The sequence below is a fragment of the Coenobita brevimanus genome, chromosome 93, assembly GCF_032717465.1.
Source record: "Coenobita brevimanus isolate Jiangsu-jjx chromosome 93, ASM3271746v2, whole genome shotgun sequence".
NCBI lineage: Eukaryota > Metazoa > Arthropoda > Malacostraca > Decapoda > Coenobitidae > Coenobita > Coenobita brevimanus.
Window position 1 is genome coordinate 9,931,863 of NC_137046.1, and position 17,755 is coordinate 9,949,617.

Here is a 17,755-nt window from a genome sequence, read left to right on the forward strand (position 1 = left end):
TGTACAAGCTGCTCTAGGTCATTAAGGATAGAAAAGATGTAGGCTTGTTCACCAGGTGGATCCGTGAAAGGAGAGGAGAGCCAAAGGTGGTGGTGAACATTGAAATCTCCAAGAATGGAGATTTCAGAGAAAGGAGAAATGGACAGAATGTGTTCCATCGTAGAAGTAAGATAGTCGAAGAATTTTTGATAGTCAGTAGAATTAGGGGATAAGTAAACAGCACAGATATATTTAGTCAGAGAATGACAGGAAAGCCGAAGCCAGAGAGTGGAGAATTCAGAAGAATCAAGTTCAGGAACACGAGAGCAAGATAAGTCGTTGCGTATATATACACAACAGCCACCTTTGGCTTTGAAATGAGTATAGAGAAAGTAGCAGGATACAGAAAAGGGTTTGCTGTCAGTTGCCTCAGACAGCTGAGTCTCCGTTAGAAAAAGAAGGTGAGGTTTAGAGGAGGAGAGGTGGTGCTCAACAGAGCGAAAGTTAGATGAAAGGCCGCGAATGTTGCAGAAATGAAGAAGAAGAGAGTCAGACAGTGGTTCCAGGCACCTCGAGTCGTCACCGGGAGAGGGGCAGATGGCGGGGGCATTTATGGTCCTCCCCCCTGGGGACTCCGAGGCTGGGTGAATTGACGCCATTTTGGTGAATTTTGAATAGGAAGTGTAGTGTGTACTGTGCATGTAGTTTGGTGAAGATAGATAGAGAAATTTGTACTGGAGAGCATGCTGGCCTACTCTCTGTGTAACTGAGACACTGAAAAAGTTCAGCAAAGGGGGATGGTCAGGAACTAGTCCTGAGGGCTGATGAAACGGGAGCTCCAGCACTCCCTGTCATCAGCTTTCCATCCACCTCGGGAGTACTGCCCTGCTCGACTGGTGCTACAGACGTGTCAGGCGCTCACATTTTCTATGGTAAGGAATACTGGGAGAAACAACACACAACACCTCTATATTTATTGAATTTGAACTAATAAACAATAACAGTAACAATATAATGGATTTCAGACACATATATATGAAAAATAAGCATTGTACCATCGCGCGAGCATAGCGAGTTAGGTCCGAGTCGTAACATGCTACATGGTAAGTTTCTGGTATCAGTCAACCTATCATTTTTTCTACTTGTATACTTCTGTTTCAATGACATTTTACCAATTACAACTGTTTGTAAGTGTTTTCAGATGTTTTCATTCATTATGATGACATGCAGCATAAGTTTAGCTCACATCAGCTTAGTAAGTGAACTCGCTATGACTCGTGTTTCAACATACCCAATTGTTTTATCACTTTCCTATTATTTTTCCCTTTACATAGAACCTTTCCTCCACCACTGTAAATGTTTTCAATTATTTACATTCATTACGAGGGCATTTAGCGATATGCTAGCGCATATTCTCGTATCAACCACGATCTCAAACACTCGTGCTTCATCTTCTACTTTATTTATTCACTCCAATAATACTTTCCCACTTACATTACACACGTTTACACCCCTATACTGCACTGTACATACTTACTGGCATTATTTATTCAAGTGAGCGTCAGAATATCGCATGAAAATACCCTCGCAATGAATGTTTCGACCAACATAATACTCACATACTTATATACTAATTCTTCACATATATTACACACTTTACCACTTGCTGACTTCTATTTTCAATATTACTGGCCTTATTCATTCAACTGAGCGTCAGGATATCGCATCTCTATACACAGGTTATGAATATTTGACTTAGAATATATTTCAGCACTTACAATAATTTGAACTTATACTCGTAAGCATTTCCAGTAATAACAATTATATAATTACGGGCCGTATTTATTGCACTGAGCGACAGAATATCGCATCAAAAAACCCTTGCTAGGTATGTTTCCACTTATAGCATATTTATACACTTACATACAATTTTTGCACTTATGTTATACCCGTATGCACTTTATACTAATATTTGGAGATCAACATGACTGATAATTTCACTGAGCGTCTGTCTGTCGCATTTACTTCATAGTTTCAGCGTCCTGTCGCATTCACACCATATCAGAATTGCATCAACGTGTGATATTCGCTGAAACATGGGTGAATACAGAGACCCACGTCACACTCCACGCACTCATAGCGGGTGTCCTTCCTCTGTGTCGTGAGTCTCACCCGGGAATTGCTACACACGTGACACCTGCGTTGGGGCCTAGGTCTGTTTGGCTGGGGAGGGATAGGAGTGGGAAATGGCGGCCGGATATTCTCAGGGGAGTTTGGGCAATAGGGGCAGTGCGGGTGCGATGTTGGGGCCTTTCTACAGCATAACGTACAAACATCTCTCTTGTGAGCTCCCTCACAAACCCTTCAAAGGTTTCCTGAACTCCTGTTGTCATGGCGTGAAGGTGGTGCCAATTCAGAGCAGTGATGTCTAGCAAGTGAAGGAACAGTTTTTTATACCACTTCATCGTGGTCCTGGCACACTCTACCGTCGATATCATGGAGTCTGACTGGTCCACGAGACGCATGTTTATGTTATAGTCCATGACACACTCAGGTTTCCAAATATGACGCCTGTTCTCGCTACGGTAATCAACGGAATCAGTATGGTGTATCAAGGGGGTGGTGAACCGTTGACAAGAGGCTTACTTCCCTATTGTGGTTCCACACAGTTGCAAGGATGTTGTTGGCTTTGAAGAAGACAACCTCATTCCTTGCAAGTGTCCGCCCTACCTTGGCCATGTGACGCCGGTTCACCTTCATGGTTCCACAGACTCCCGTTTCATGCGTGTGAAGATAATGAGCGAGAAGAGGGCTAGTGTACCAGTTGTCCAGGTAGAGGACATGACCACGATGAAGGTAGTCTTCTATCATCGTCTTTACCACTGCTCCCGACAGTCCAGTACTTCGATCTTCTATTATGTCTGTCTGTGCACCGGTGAACAAGACTATGTCTTGCACGTATCCAGTCCTACAGTCGCACATAACAAAGATCTTGAGCTCAAACCAGTGCCTTTTGCTGGGTATATACTGCCTAAATGAAATATTGCCTCTCCACAACACGAGACTCTCGTCTATGACGAGGTCTCTATAGGGATAGAATGAGGAACGAAAGGTTGGCCTCAGGTGATGAAAGCCCAACCTAATTCGCCTCATTTTATCAGTGTCGTTCGCATTTGCAGGATCATGAGCATCATAGAAATGGAGGCGACTTAGAATTTGTTGAAACCGATTACGGCTCATCACTTGCCCAAATATTGGGGTAAACATAACAGGGTCCCTAGTCCAGTAAGCAGGAATTCTGTTCTTTCGTATAATACCCATCAAAAGGACCAGGGCAAAAAATAGGAACATTTCTGAAAGGGAGACAGGGTAATCATATATGATAGAATGCCTACTCCTTGTTCCCAATCTTTCACTCTCAAGGTGCTGGGTGCTTGCAAAAAGGTTGGTATGGTATACAATCTGCTCCACAAATGCCTCACTAAAAAACAGGTGGAAAAAATCCAACCTGGTGGAATTATGGTGAATTCTGGGAGTAATGCAGCCAGAGCACCCCTGCTCAGTGAAGGGGTGAATGAGGGGAAAAAATCACTCCCATCCTCCCAATTCCATCCCACAAATCCCTCGTCCCCATCATCCCCATCACCGCCTTCGTCTGGGTGGGGAGGAGATCCTGGTGGGGGAGGTGGGGGAGAAGGAGTGCAGAGGGCTTCCCCACTGTCACTCCTCTTCCCTCTGTCTTTACCATTTCCCTTTCCCTTACCCTTACGGCCTTGAGGAACATTAGGGGGCTGTGGGGATGAAGTAGTGGAATATTGGGGAGCAGAAGACGTGCTGGGGAGTGGTTCCTTCCCACCTTCCCCCTCCATGACAACACCACGTGCTTTCTCACGCACCCTAGCTCAACCACGTGTTAGGGGATATTGGGGAGCATAAGACGTGCTTGGGAGTGGTTCCTCCCCACCTTCCCCCTCCATCACAACCCCACGTGATACTGAACGCACCCGCACTCGCCCACGTGATACACTACGATACACTATGCGTCCTCACACTACCTAGGGAGAGCAATGACTCACTCACGTCACTCTCACTTTCCCTAATGCTCCCTGTACTTTCCCTTTCACTCTCCACTCCCTCCACGGCACTTCCTAACTCACCAAACAAAATACTAGGCCCATACCTGCTCATCCGACGTGGTGTGCGCTCTGGGCCAAGATGAGTGATTACCTCACGTCCATACCACATGGCAGCACGTCCCACGACTCCGTCCTCATCCTCGTCCTTGTCATCGTCATCGAAATCTGGTTCCAAATCACTTTGGGGATAGGCATAGGATGTTCCACGTGGTTTCTTGGCCTGCTGCTCCTCTCTAGCAGCATGGTAAGTCACGTACTGCCGCTTCCTGGGAGACAGGACTTCTTCGTCACCGCTGGTGGTTTCTTCCTCCTCTGGCTGCACATAATCTTTATCCACAACCTCGTCGTCCAGTGGGGAATCACTGTCTCCTGTAAAGGCGTCCAGGGTGGCTTGAATTTCGCCCTCTGAGAGACCTCTCTTAGCCATGTCTGAGCAGGACCGTTGCTACCAGGTGAGTGGACGAGTGGCGGGTTAGCGCAGGTCGCGTGGGGTCGCTGAGTGTCCCTGCCTGGTGGCAGGTAGGGGAAGGTCAAGCGAGGATACGTACCGCAAATCAAGCACGAAATTTGAAAATTGTCGAAATTATGCACTTTGCAATTGCACGACGTACTGGTACGTCACCGGGACTGGCAAATGCAAATCGTTGCAATGTACCCTTACGTTGACTGGATGGGGCGGGTTAAAGAGGTAGGATGGAAGGAGTGAGCCCTGTGGAATACCACTGGCTAATAATCATAATTTTGATATTTGGTTTTGGTAGAGTATGCTGGCTGGTCTGCCTGGGAGAAAGTTCTCCAGCATTTCCTTTTCATCATTTTCCTCGATTTTTGTGTTTAAGGTTATATTTAGTAGAATGTGTTTTAGTAATGTGTCAATAAATTTGTTGGTAGCTGCTATGATAGTTCTTAATGGTACTGGTTTCTCATTGAAGGCATTAGATCTGAGTTAACTTCGAGAGGTTGATGGTAGTTGAGTGTTTGGTCGAGATCCAAGTTGGGAGTCAGACAGGAATGTTTGGTGATGCTCTTTAAGATAAATTATTACATGATATTTTGATGATTTGCACAGTAGAGATACTGGTCTTTATGATGCAGAACTATTGGGAGGTTTTCATTGGTCTGATTATATTGATAATGGTTGCTTTCATCTAGTCATCAAAGATTTGATAGCTACTCCAGAAGTAGAAAATTTTAGTAAGGGCGTTTATTGCTATAGGCCCAAGATGTTTTAAGTGGATGGTTGGAATATGATGAAGACTCACTGTTTTGAGGTTTATGCATTTTTGATGATTTATGGTAGCCTACTTGTGAACTGACTGGAGGTGATGCTTGAATGTTTCTTTTATTTTTTCTAATTAAAAAAAAAAAAGGCTCTTTTGAATATTCATTTTTGTCGCGTTTTGATCCATAATAATTGATAGGACTGCTTGTTTGTTCGTTCCTGCTGAGAATGATTCTACCACTGCCTAGCAGAGCTTCGTGAGTTTGTGAAGGCGAGACTTTAACTGTGTTGATATTTCTTATCTCTTTCCAGAATTTGCTGCAGTTCTTCATGATAACGGGCACCCCGAAAGTTATTCCAGGGTTCTTGCTTGTGTGATTTATAAGTTCATATAATTATGCTGTTGTCTGGGTTTTGCAGGATTTCAGGCTCTGCTTGGGAGGACCGAGTCTTACCTTTTAGTTTGTTTCTGTCTTTGGTAAGCTGTTTAATCTGAGGTGAGAAAATGGGGTTCAAGTTTTTGGTGTTGCTACTAGGGATAAGAAGTTTGCTGGATTTTGTAATTTTTTTAAAGGTGGTGATTGCTTTGTCAGTGTTTACCAAAAGAATCAAGGGTAAAACTTTTAAATCTTTGTTCTATGTCTTTAGTGAATTGTCTCCAATTTGCCTCCATATAGTTGTGAAGGTTTTCCTTTCTTTGTATGGTTCTGCTTTTATTGTTTATGACAAGATGATTGGGAGGTAGCCTGATGAGAGATCATGTACAATTCTCCATGATGCTTGTGTGTCTGCTGTTGGGATACGGAGAGTGAAGTCTGGGGAGGAGTTCATCACATAGCATCTGTGTGGTTGTGCTGGAGTGTGATGATTATTTTGAACAGATGTTCCCAAACTTTTCTTGGTCGTTCCTCACCTTTGACGGAAAATCCATGACGATTTACCCACCTTCCCCGCTTTTAAAAGAGAGAATTATCCCCTTCTATTGAGTTACTTAGATAACTCAAAATTCTTGAGTTACTCGACCAATATTTATGATATTTTTTAACGTGAATGGTGATTTATACAAAGTGTAGGGAATATTTTAGTTTTTTACATTTATATAGTCTGATAATTATTTTAAGAACAGAACTGTGGCCTTATTTTTAAGAAGAACCCATTTTTAACCCTGAACAAGTAATAATTTTTTAGCTTTACGTAGTAGGTAATGCGGGGGTGATGCAGCATCCCAAAGGAGAGAAAAAAAATCACCTAAAAACAGTTAATCAATATTTTGAACACTCTCGTACATGACACAGTGAAAGTTTGCGCTAACTTTAGAAGCCTTAACAAAGATATAATATAATCGGCTACTGAAATAAATGATGAAAAAAAAAAAACTTTAATGAGGGAGGAAATACTGCCTCTACCAAAAGATATAAAGAAAAAAAAAAAATTATTCACCATGGACATCCTTGCTCCTCCAGTGTCAGTGCAGTACGATGACTGATGGTGACTTGAGTGGACTGGCAGGTCTGGTAGTGAAGACACATCTCCAGACGAGACAAGTGAAATGTTGGCTTTTGAGGGGTGGGGGGTGGTAAGAGAGAGGAAATTCCATATGGCAAATTAATCCCTCTGTAAACTTTGTTTATGTGAATTCTATGTACTCTGTGCAGATAAGTATTGTTTTTATGTTCATATTTATTTATTTATGTTTATATAAAATTTTTTTGTTTTAATTATTTTATGTACTGATAAACATAATTTTGAAAATATCTGCATATGTATGGTACGTACGTACAGTCTCCAGCAAAAATTGAGCGATCGGCCCGACGAGCAGGTTTGTATATGTGGCACCGCCGCACCCCCACTTTCAACCCCTCCCCTCCCTTGTTCCCATTCATTCGTCTGCCCAACCACCCTCCCCACATTCAAAGTAATGGCTACTCGTATTGTCTCAACCACTCTTTCATCATCCATTTGTCTTGGGAAATAATGATTTAGTTATGATAATGAATAAAAACACATTACACGGTGTTTTACTCCATAGTATAGTTATTTATACACCACGATCTGAACGCAGGGTGATATAAAATAGTATACGAGTATAATAAATTCGTATGATGGTGAGGTGTGTAATCATACAATTTATCATTTTGACAGTTGTATGCAGTCAGTTTGCAACATTAAACAGTCGGAAGTTATAAGTAGATGTTTGTAGTGGTCGGTGGTGTGCTCCTTCCCTTACTCGACGTAATCACTGTTACTTTACAAACTCTAGTACAGGTCATTACCATTAATTACTACTGATACCCCATGTGTGATAATAGCAAAGTGTTGCTGATAAGTAAAACACATGATCAGTATTATCTTGGTTATTGATGTCTTAATACACGATATCAGATAATGCTTGGCAACAGAGACTGGATGACAGCTTGTCTGGTGGTTAAACCGCCTAAGCTGGTCAAGCCAAGACCATGACGTGGTTGCTGGCATTACCAAAGGTCAGTCAATATTTAGACGTCATTCATTGCTGCTGACAGTATTATAAATATCAAGGTCAATAACATGTGGTATAGTGACAACAGTCAATGTTTTATTAGCGATCTGGTGTTTTAGCCTGAGTTACCCTGCAGAGTGAAAGGCTACGTTCAAACTAATGTATTATAATCCGCTATTGCACTTCATAACTGAATAATATTTAGAAAATAAGGTCTTACTGTGTATTGATCATTAAATGCTTATTTGCCATATCGTTAAACAATAAATATCACCTATATGGTGCAGTGGACGATATTGTAATGCACACTTCATAGTGACATTAAAGACATGTTTATGAGCATTGGTGGAAAACACACACACACACACACACACACACACACTATCCACCCCAGGCAGAGCCGTCGACTCCGGGCCCATCTCCCTCTCCCCATGCCCCCACCACAACGTGTGACGGCCACCTCCCCCCCCCCACACACACACCAACGACCACTACAAACATCTACTTATAACTTCCGACTGTTTAATGTTACACACTGACTGCATACAACCATCAAAATGATAAATTGTATGATTACACACCTCACCATCATACGAATATATTATATACTATTTTATATCACCCTGCATTCAGATCGTGGTGTATAAATAACTATACTATGGAGTAAAACACTGTGTAATGTGTTTTTATTCGATATCATAGCTTAACCATTATTTCCCAAGACAAATGGATGACGGAAGAGTGGTTGAGACAATGCGAGTAGGCCTTACTTTGAATGTGGGGAGGGTGGAGGGTAGACGAATGAATGGGAATGAAGGAGGGGAGGGGTTGAAACTGGGGGTGCGGCGGTGCCACATATACAAACCTGCTTGTCGAGTTGGACGCTCAATTTTTGCTGGAGACTGTACATACCGGTATATATGTATGTATCTGAAAATATTATGCTTCTGAAGAGGAAATCCATTAATAGTTACACCAAAATACACACAAAAGGTAATCCATGATGCTACACACAGTAGGTAATCTGTGGTGCTGTCACACCCGAATCATATTGCAGAGTTTCACACAGCCACAAGAGCACACTTATACAGCCACCCCCTGTAACAGCTCAGGAAACTTGGAAGGTACACTCATGAATATTAATCTCTGACCAGAGAGTTAGCCAAAGTCGTGGCCAGGCGTAGGTTACACAATCAGACACGTTCAACTATCATTCCAGAAAGGTTTAGTGTTTCAAGAAATAATTTTCTAAGCAACATGGAAACACTCTCGCTTCACATATTACTGAATACTATCTTTTCAAGTAATACATATTAACATGAAAGTTGGTCATAGCTGTTATTTTTAGTGTGAAATGAGTGCGTGATGCTGTTAGACATTGATAGTGTTTTTTGTTAATCTATGTATTTCACTCACTTTTTTCTTGAGATGAGCCTTTAACCAAGCTGTTGATAGGTGATAGTGGAGAAATATCCATGACTACCACAGCAGCCAGCATGCACACGACGTATTCTAAGTACCGGTATGCTTTATAAAGCTTTTATAATTGCTACTTTGAATTAATGTTTTTTTTTTCTATCGATAACAAGCAGCGTTACCATCCAGTGGGAATGGTGGCTCGGCCACACGAAGCCCAAAACATAGTACAAAACATTACTAGTAACATGTCTGGAACATGCTACATACATGTGTCTGAACAAGCCATAAACATGATGGTAAACATGCCATCCAGTTCAGCTTCAAAATGCTGCAAACACAGATTCGATCAAGTTCAAAACATCATGACGGTCCACAGGAGGGCACAGCTGGCAGTTACCACCGACATGGCAGAGGAGGAGGATCTCCTACTGGCAGCGGCATCATTTTCTTTACTTCCCTTATAAACTGACCTGTCAGTGTCCCTATCTTCTTCATCACTTTAAGTCTGTCTACATTCAATTCGTCACCAATCTCCTTCCATGTGTCACACTTCTTATTTCCATTTTTATAATCAGGGTGGTAGGATCCCATAATATTAAATGAGCTCGGTACACGTCAGTTAAACGCAACACCATGTCCCGGCTCCACTCCATGGCAACACAGTAGTCCGCTGAGTAAGAGAATGCCCAAGAGAGTGTTTCCCCACATTTGTCCCCAGCCACGAAACGTCCACATTGCAGCGTCTCGAAGCATGTTCGGGGGTTTGAACATCCAAACGAGAAATGTCGAACATGAATGCGAGCATGGCCATAGCAATGTTTCGAACATGCTTCAAAACATGTTTTTTGTACCGTGTGGCCGAGCCCTTAACTGCATGCCATCTCTGGTCAAAATGTGTGCCAGGTAATGCCGGTCATTTATAAATGATTATTATATACGATGCCAATACCTACATATAGTGGAACATGCCTATTTAGTTAATGAACATTGCCCAATTGCAGATTGTTTGAAGAAATATCGACCTCCGCCAATAAGCGCAGTTTATATTATGGAAGAGAAACCACAAAATATGGTAATATCAGAGATATGAGGAGTAGAACCCTTCAAATCATCTGATTACAATCCTTTGCCCCTGCCCAAAAGTAGAGGCTGAATTCGATTGCGTGGCTCGCATGTGGTCATAACACTGCCTGTCACGCGTCTCTTTTCAGCGATTAGTAATCAAGAGTGTACAGTCAGCCAGAAAAAGTCGTGTTTTCGTTCCGAACCCCGTAAATATTCGAGCAGATAATTAGTGGTAGCAGAAGGAATAGCTTGACAAGTGTGGCAGCTGTGTCAAACCAGATGATGGTAGCGGTGAATGGTTTTGGGGTGGAGTTGTGGTGGCAAAGGATGTGTCTACTGTCATGTTATTTTATAAAGGAAGCTGTTGGGAATAACATACTAGGTAATTGGGATATAGTCAACTTTTATCTCCATTATGCCCCCTACATGTCTGCATATGCATCGTCATGAGTTTACATGTAATCAAAATATACTGCACTTTCATATACATGGGTTGACGTCTAATTCACCTTTGATATCTGGAATACTTCTGAGGACGGAATAAGGGTGGAATACGTTTCATAACGAGTGTTTGGAATTTAATGAAACTTCATGATCATGATAATATAATAGGCGTTTATTAGTAATAACATGAATCTCCCCTCTGTTTTCTGTCGCCCCATATAAATAACTGAATGACTGTGAAGATGACTGTATGCTAGTGGGTGTATATCTTGGTTTCATCACCTGCGCAACAGGTTTCACTCACCCCTTTACCAGAACACTAACTACTTGTGGAAACAAATGCTTTTCTCGTTATTACTGTGAAGGCACCGCATGCCTCTGTGCCACACGACACATGTAATATATCGCGTCATGTTCAGAAAGTAATTATACAGTAAAAACGCAGCTGTTTGTCCTTTGTTCCGATTTTATGTGGCTAGTTGATACCCGGCAGAAGGGTTGTGACAGGAAGGTGAGGACGGGAGGGGCAACACCTCGTCATTTCTGCTAACACTTGTTTGGCTTTATTTTTTATGCAAGAAAGAATGAACCAAAGGCCATGAGCCTGCAAAGAAAAAAAACAAAAAAATGCAAAAGAGAGCCAAATTCAAGATCCTTTCATTTCGAGATGCCTAACTAACAAGGCATATGGGCCTGATGGAGTCCCTCCTATTGTTCTCAAGAACTTTGCTTCTGTGCTTACACCCAGCCTAGGGAAACTTTTTCGTCTTTGTCTATCGTAACATGCACCTCTTCATCTTGCTGGAAGTTTGCCCTCACTCAGCCAGTCTCAAAGAAGGGTGACCATTCCCAACCCTCTATCGTCCAATTGCTTTAACATCTTGTATCTCAAAAGTATTCGAGTCAATTCTTAATAGAAAAATTTTAAAGCATCTTTTCTATCACAACCTTCTTTCTGATCATCAGTATGGGTTCCGTCAGGGACGCTCCACTGGCGATCTTCTCACCAACCTTTCAGACTCCTGGTCATCCTCCTTTCGAGACTTTAGCAAAAGCTTTGCCATTACACTTGACATCTCAAAGGCTTTCGATCGAGTCTGGCATAAGTCTTTAATTTCCAAACTGCCCTCTTGCGGTTTCTATCCTTTTATCTGCTCCTCGATCTATAGCTTCCTTTCTGGTCGTTCTACAGCCGCTGTTGTAGACGGCCACCGTTCTTCTCCTAGATGTATCAACAGTGGTGTTCCTCAGGGCTCTGTCCTATCACCAACTCTCTTCTTTTCATTCATCAGTGACTTAAGGACTTAAGCTGTACATCTAACCATATCCACTCATACGCTGATGACTCCAGCCTTCGCCTTTCCATTCGGTTTCTGCAACGTCCATCTCAGCAGTTACTTCAACAAACAAGGGATGAGGCTATGGCACACCTAATGTCTGACTTGGCTCGTATCTCTGACTGGGGTAACAATAATCTCGTTTTTAATGCATCAAAGAGTCAGTTCTTACACTTACCAACCCGACAAAATCTACCACAGGTGTACCCACTAATGTTTAAAAATATTCAGCTTAATCCTGCATCATCCCTGAACATGATTGGGGTTTCATTCACTTGGGACTTATCTTGGAAAGATCATATTACATCTCTTGTAAACTCTGCTTCCAAGAGATTAGGTGTGCTAAGCCGACTCCGTTCCTTTTTTACCCATGCACAATTGTTGACTCTATACACGGATTTTATCTGCCCCTGTGTGGAGTACAACTCGCATGTGTGAGGAGGTTCTCTACATACAGCTCTTCTCATTAGGGTGGAGTCAAAGGCTTTTTGTCTCATTAACTCTCTTCTTACTGACTACCTTCAACCTCTGTCTCTTCGCTGCACTGTTGCATCTGTATCTCTTTTCTATCGCTGCTTCAGTGGTCGCTGCTCCTCTGAACTGTCTGCATGCATTCCTCCACCTCTAAGACAGGTGCGTAGCACCCATCTAGCAACAAACTCTCATCCCTTTTCTGTCCAACTCTCTAATGTAAGAGTTAATCGTTACTTCAAGTCCTTCATTTATGCAACAGGTCATCTCTGGAACTGTCTCCCTCTGTCTGTATTTCCTGCTTCCTATGATCTCCAGTTTTTCAAACGCATTGTGACCAGGCATCTCGAAATGATCGGATCTTGAATTTGGCTCTTTCTTGTATTTTGTTCTGCTCTTGGAAGGAACTGTTTTTGCAGGCTCGTGGCCTTTGGTTCCTTCTTCCTAGCATAAAAAAAAAGTTCCAGAGTTGACCTGTTGCATACATGAAGGACTGGGAGTAATGGTTAACTCTGCATTAGAGAGTTGGACAGAAAAGACATGAGAGTTTGTTGCCAGACGGGTGCTATGCACCTATCCTAGAGGTGGAAGGATGCCAGCAGACTGTTCTGAGGAGCAGAGCAGTGATCAATGAAGTAACGATAGAAAAGAGATAAAGCTGCAGCAGTGCAGTGAAGAGACGGAGATTGAAGGGAGCCAGTTAGGGGAGGAGAGTTAATGAGACGAAAAGCCTTTGACTCCACCCAATTGAGAAGAGCTGTATGTGGGGAGCCTCCCCACACATGAGAGTTGTACTCTACACAGAGGCGAATAAAACCCGTGTATAGAGTCAATAACTGTGCAGGGGTAAAGACGGTACGGAGTCGGCTTAGCACACCTAATCTCACGGAAGCAGATTCTACAAGAGATGTAATGTGATGACACGCTTCAGGCATTATTTCAGGTTGAAGATACATTTCACTCTTTACAGGTATTAAATTGACAGACTACACTGCCAACAACAACTACAGCAAACACATCCTCCACTACCCTACCTCCACTGCCAAACCACTCACCTCCACCTCGGTCTGGTCTGATACAGCTGCAAGCCAGACTTGTAAAGCTATCCCTGGTACTTCGACTTATCTGTTCGGGACGGAGACACAACATTTTTGGCTGACTATATACGGAGTCTGTGCCCCCTGCCTTGATAAGAAGTATATGGTACGAACTCGTAATTTCAGAACAGGTTGGGGTGCTGGTGCACCCCGTATTACCTATCCAGTGTTAAAGCTAAAAGGCCATAAAATAAATAAGTCCACAACACATAAAATAAGCTACTTTGACATTATCGTTTTATGTTTTTTCCCCCCATCTGTGTGTCTGGCTATGAGGGGTCTGCAGTGCTTAAACCTCTTGCTACATATTACACTGGGAATGTTCTGGAAAAGAGTAGGTGATGGGGTGTATCCTGGGGGGCATGATGTGGGTGGTAACATGAACATGGTGACAGTGTTGCATGTTTCATTGTGTATTTTGTTTTCTATTGTCCTTCTTTCTGGAGTGTTGTCGTTGGTTATATGTTGTTCTAATTGTTATGCAGTGGAATGTGTTTGTGCACGGCGGTGATATGGCCACTCCCTTGCTATCCTCCTCCCCTCCACTGTTATTTTTCTCTTCTCCGCCTTATCTGACTGTAGTGTAGATCGTGAAGTGTGGAGTGCTGGATCTGTTTTTAAATTTATCTTGTATTAATGCATTGGTAATGCTATGTGTAGAGAATGTTGTTTAATTCATCTAGTCTTTGTGACAATTCCATTTGTGTTTAATTTTAATTTTTTATCATTTGTGACATAATGACACGGATGGCGACGTGGAATGTATGGGATGCAAATGATGCGGTGAAAGAGTGAGATATTGTCCAGTTGTTTGAGAGTGCAAAACTGGATGTATGTGGATTAACTGAAACTAAATGGGGAGGTGAGAGTGTGAGAGAATGGGAGTATGGATGGGGTAAATGTGCAGGAGTACAGGTAGGTGAGAATGTGAGGGCAAAAGAAGGAGTGTGTATTGTTATGAGTAACAGATAGAAGGAGAAGATAAGAAAGTATGGATCAGTTGGCTCAAGGATTATGTAGGTAAGACTGAAAGTTGGACTACAAATGTGGGTGATTGTGTGTGTGTATGCGCCAACACAAGATCGTGCAAGCAGAGTGAGAGAAGAGTTCTGGACAAATGTGGTAGTGTGCATGGAAAAGTTTGAAAGGAATGAGTCTTTTTGAATGGTGATACGAATGGTAAAGTAGGGAATGTGAAGGTGGATGGCGTAGTTGGTGAGTGGGGTGTGCCTGCTGAGATAAATTAGAATGGCAGTGCTTTAGTGTACATTTGTGATGGGAGGGGTTTGGTAATAGCCAATGCCCTCTTCAGCCATAAAATGATCCACAGATATACATGGCACGTGATGAGAAGGGTGGATGGTGAACTGAATGAACGGAAGGCAATGATTGATTATGTGTGTGTGGATGAAAGGCTGAGAAGGTGTGTAATGAATGCAAGAGCATATATAGGTTGAGGGAGTGGACTTTCTGACCACCACTTGATGGTGGTCAGAATCAAGGTCCAACTAAAATGAAAAAATAGAAGAAAGGAAGGACGGGAGGAAGGAGTAGATGCAAGGAGAGTGGAAAGATTACAAGGGGATTAGAAAAAGGCAGAATATAAGAGAGAGGTGGAAGAATGATTGGGTAAATACGAAATGGAGCAGATGGGGGACGTGGAAGGTGTCTGCACGATATTCGCAGATGAAATATGTGCAGCATGTAAGGTGGTGTGTAGGATGAAAAGAAAACGAAAGGGGATGCAAGGAACAGCATGGTGGAATGAAGAGGTGAGACAGGCTGTGGCACCAAAAAAAAAAAAAAAGTATATAATGAAGAGATGAGAAATAGGGGCGTGGAAGAAGTTGAGAGACGGAAGATGGAGTTATATGTAGAAAAGAAGAGAAAGGTGAAAATAGTAAGAGAGAGTAAGAAGAGAGTGGATGAGGAATTTGGAAGGAATTACAGTGTCAAGAGGAGGGAATGTAAGATAATGTTTTGGAAAGAGGTAAGAGAATCAGACATAGTGGCAATGAAGTTAGCAGGGGAGTGAAAGATAAAAATGTTAGATTACTAGCTGAGAATGGAGAAAAAGTGAGCAGATGGAGAGAACACATTAATGAACTGTTGAAGATAGAGAATGAAAGTAATGCGAGTATATGTGGCTGGGGAATGGCTGGGAGAAGGTGGGAGGTGAGAAGACAGGAAGAAATCAGTAGGATGGAAGTTCTTGAAACATTGAAGAAAGACAAAATGGGGAAAGCCCCAGGAATTGATGGGGTGTATGGTGAAATGCTGAAACACGGGGGAGAGATAGTAGTAGAATGGATGCGGAAGATGAGCAGATTGGCCTGACAGGAAGGTAGAGTCCTGGAGGATTGGAAGTCAGGTATAATTATTCCCTTGTACAAAGGGAATGGGCAAAAAGAAGTGTGTGGTAATCATAGGGGCATTTGTCTTCTTAGTGTAATAGGAAAAGTGTATGGTAGGATACTTATTGACAGAGTTAGGGAAATAACAGAGGAATCAGTTGGAGAAGAACAGGGAGGCTTTAGCATGGGAAGAGGTTGTGTAGATCAGATATTCATTCTTGGATCTTTAGTGGGAAAGTTTCAAAAGAAGGGAAACAAGTTGTATGCGGCCTTCATGGATTTGGAGAAAGCATATGACAGGGTGATAGACAAGGATTGTGGAAAGTATTAAGAATATATCGAGTACATGGGAAGTTGTTGAATGCTGTGAAGAGTATGTATGAGAGTGCTAAGGCTGCAGTGCGTATGGATAGTGAACTGGGTGAGTTTTTCTATTTGAAGGTTGGGTTGAAACAGGGATATGTCATTCACCATGGTTGTTCAATCTGTTTGTGGATGGGTCTATAAAAGAGATACAAGGTAGGGCAATGGATGTTGGAGTATCCCTAGTGAGAGAGGGCAGTGTTTGGAAACACCCTGTATTGTTGTTTGCAGATGATACTGTGTTGTTTAGTGAAGACGAAGGGGAGCTGCAAGGCTTGGTGGATGAGTTTGGGACAGTGTGTAAGAAACGGAATCTAAAGGTGAATATAGGGAAGAGTAAAGTTATGGTCTACGAGAGAGGTGAAGTCAGTCAATGTACAGTGAGGTTTGATGATGAGGTAATGGAAAATGTGAGTTCGTTTATGCACTTAAGTAGTGTGATAAGGATGGAAGTTTGGAGGGTGAAGTGCTTGAAAGGGAACAACAAGGAAGAATGATTGCTGATTCCTTGAAGGCAATGATAAGAAACAGGGAAGTGAACATGGAGGTGAAGAAGTTATTACATGACAGTATTTTGATACCAACTCTAACGTATGGAAGTGAAACTTGGACGTTGTTGGAGGGACACAAGTCAAGAGTGAGAGCAGTGGAAATGAGTTATTTGAAAGGAACCTCTGGAGTCACGTGGAGAGACAGACTGACAAATGAGGATATTATGGAGCGTTGTGGTGTGGATGTGGATGTGATAAGAAGCATTAGGAGAAACACATTAAGGTGGTTTGGCCATGTTGAGAGGATGGAGAGTGAGAGATTGACGAGGAGAGTGTATGTGAGTGAGGTGGACTGGGAGAGAAGGAGGGGAAGGCCAAGAATGGGATGGAAGGATGGAGTGGAGAGGTATATGAGAGAGGGGTGTGTGAATTGGGAGCAGGGCAGTGAAATAGCTGGGGACAGGATGACGTGGAGGCGATTTGTTTGTTGCCACCCCGTATGGGATGAAGGCATCTCGCAATAGATAGACAGATAGACAGACTTCTGGTGTGTGTGCGTGCGTGTGTGTGTGTGTGTGTGTGTGTGTGTGTGTGTGTGTGTGTGTGTGTGTGTGTGTGTGTGTATGTGTTGCTACAGACACATATCAATTGTGAAGTGTTGTGTTTGCATGATGGCAGATCTGAGTAGTTGAGATACAGTCACCCTGTACAACGGTTGCACTCAACCCACCAGTGTTAGCGTATAATCTGTTACATCAGCGACATGAACTATTGTGTAGGCCAGGGTTGTGTTCGACATCGGCTAGGAGGGGTATGGGAGTCGCATTTTGGAGGTGCTGTAGGTCCTCTAGAAAAAAAAAATGACAAGAGTATCAACGGAAATGTGGCTTTGTGAAGT

The 17,755-nt window shown here is 42.6% G+C and overlaps 1 protein-coding gene across 1 annotated transcript in view; it reads left to right on the forward strand.

The window, feature by feature from the left end:
• Positions 1 to 17,755, forward strand: part of LOC145412356 (cytochrome P450 9e2-like) — a 90,531-nt gene that overhangs the window by 6,708 nt on the left and 66,068 nt on the right. The window contains exon 3 of the mRNA XM_080282245.1: positions 14,582 to 14,596. Within this exon, the coding sequence (XP_080138371.1) occupies positions 14,582 to 14,596 (15 nt within the window). The remainder of the gene's footprint in view (positions 1 to 14,581; positions 14,597 to 17,755) is intronic.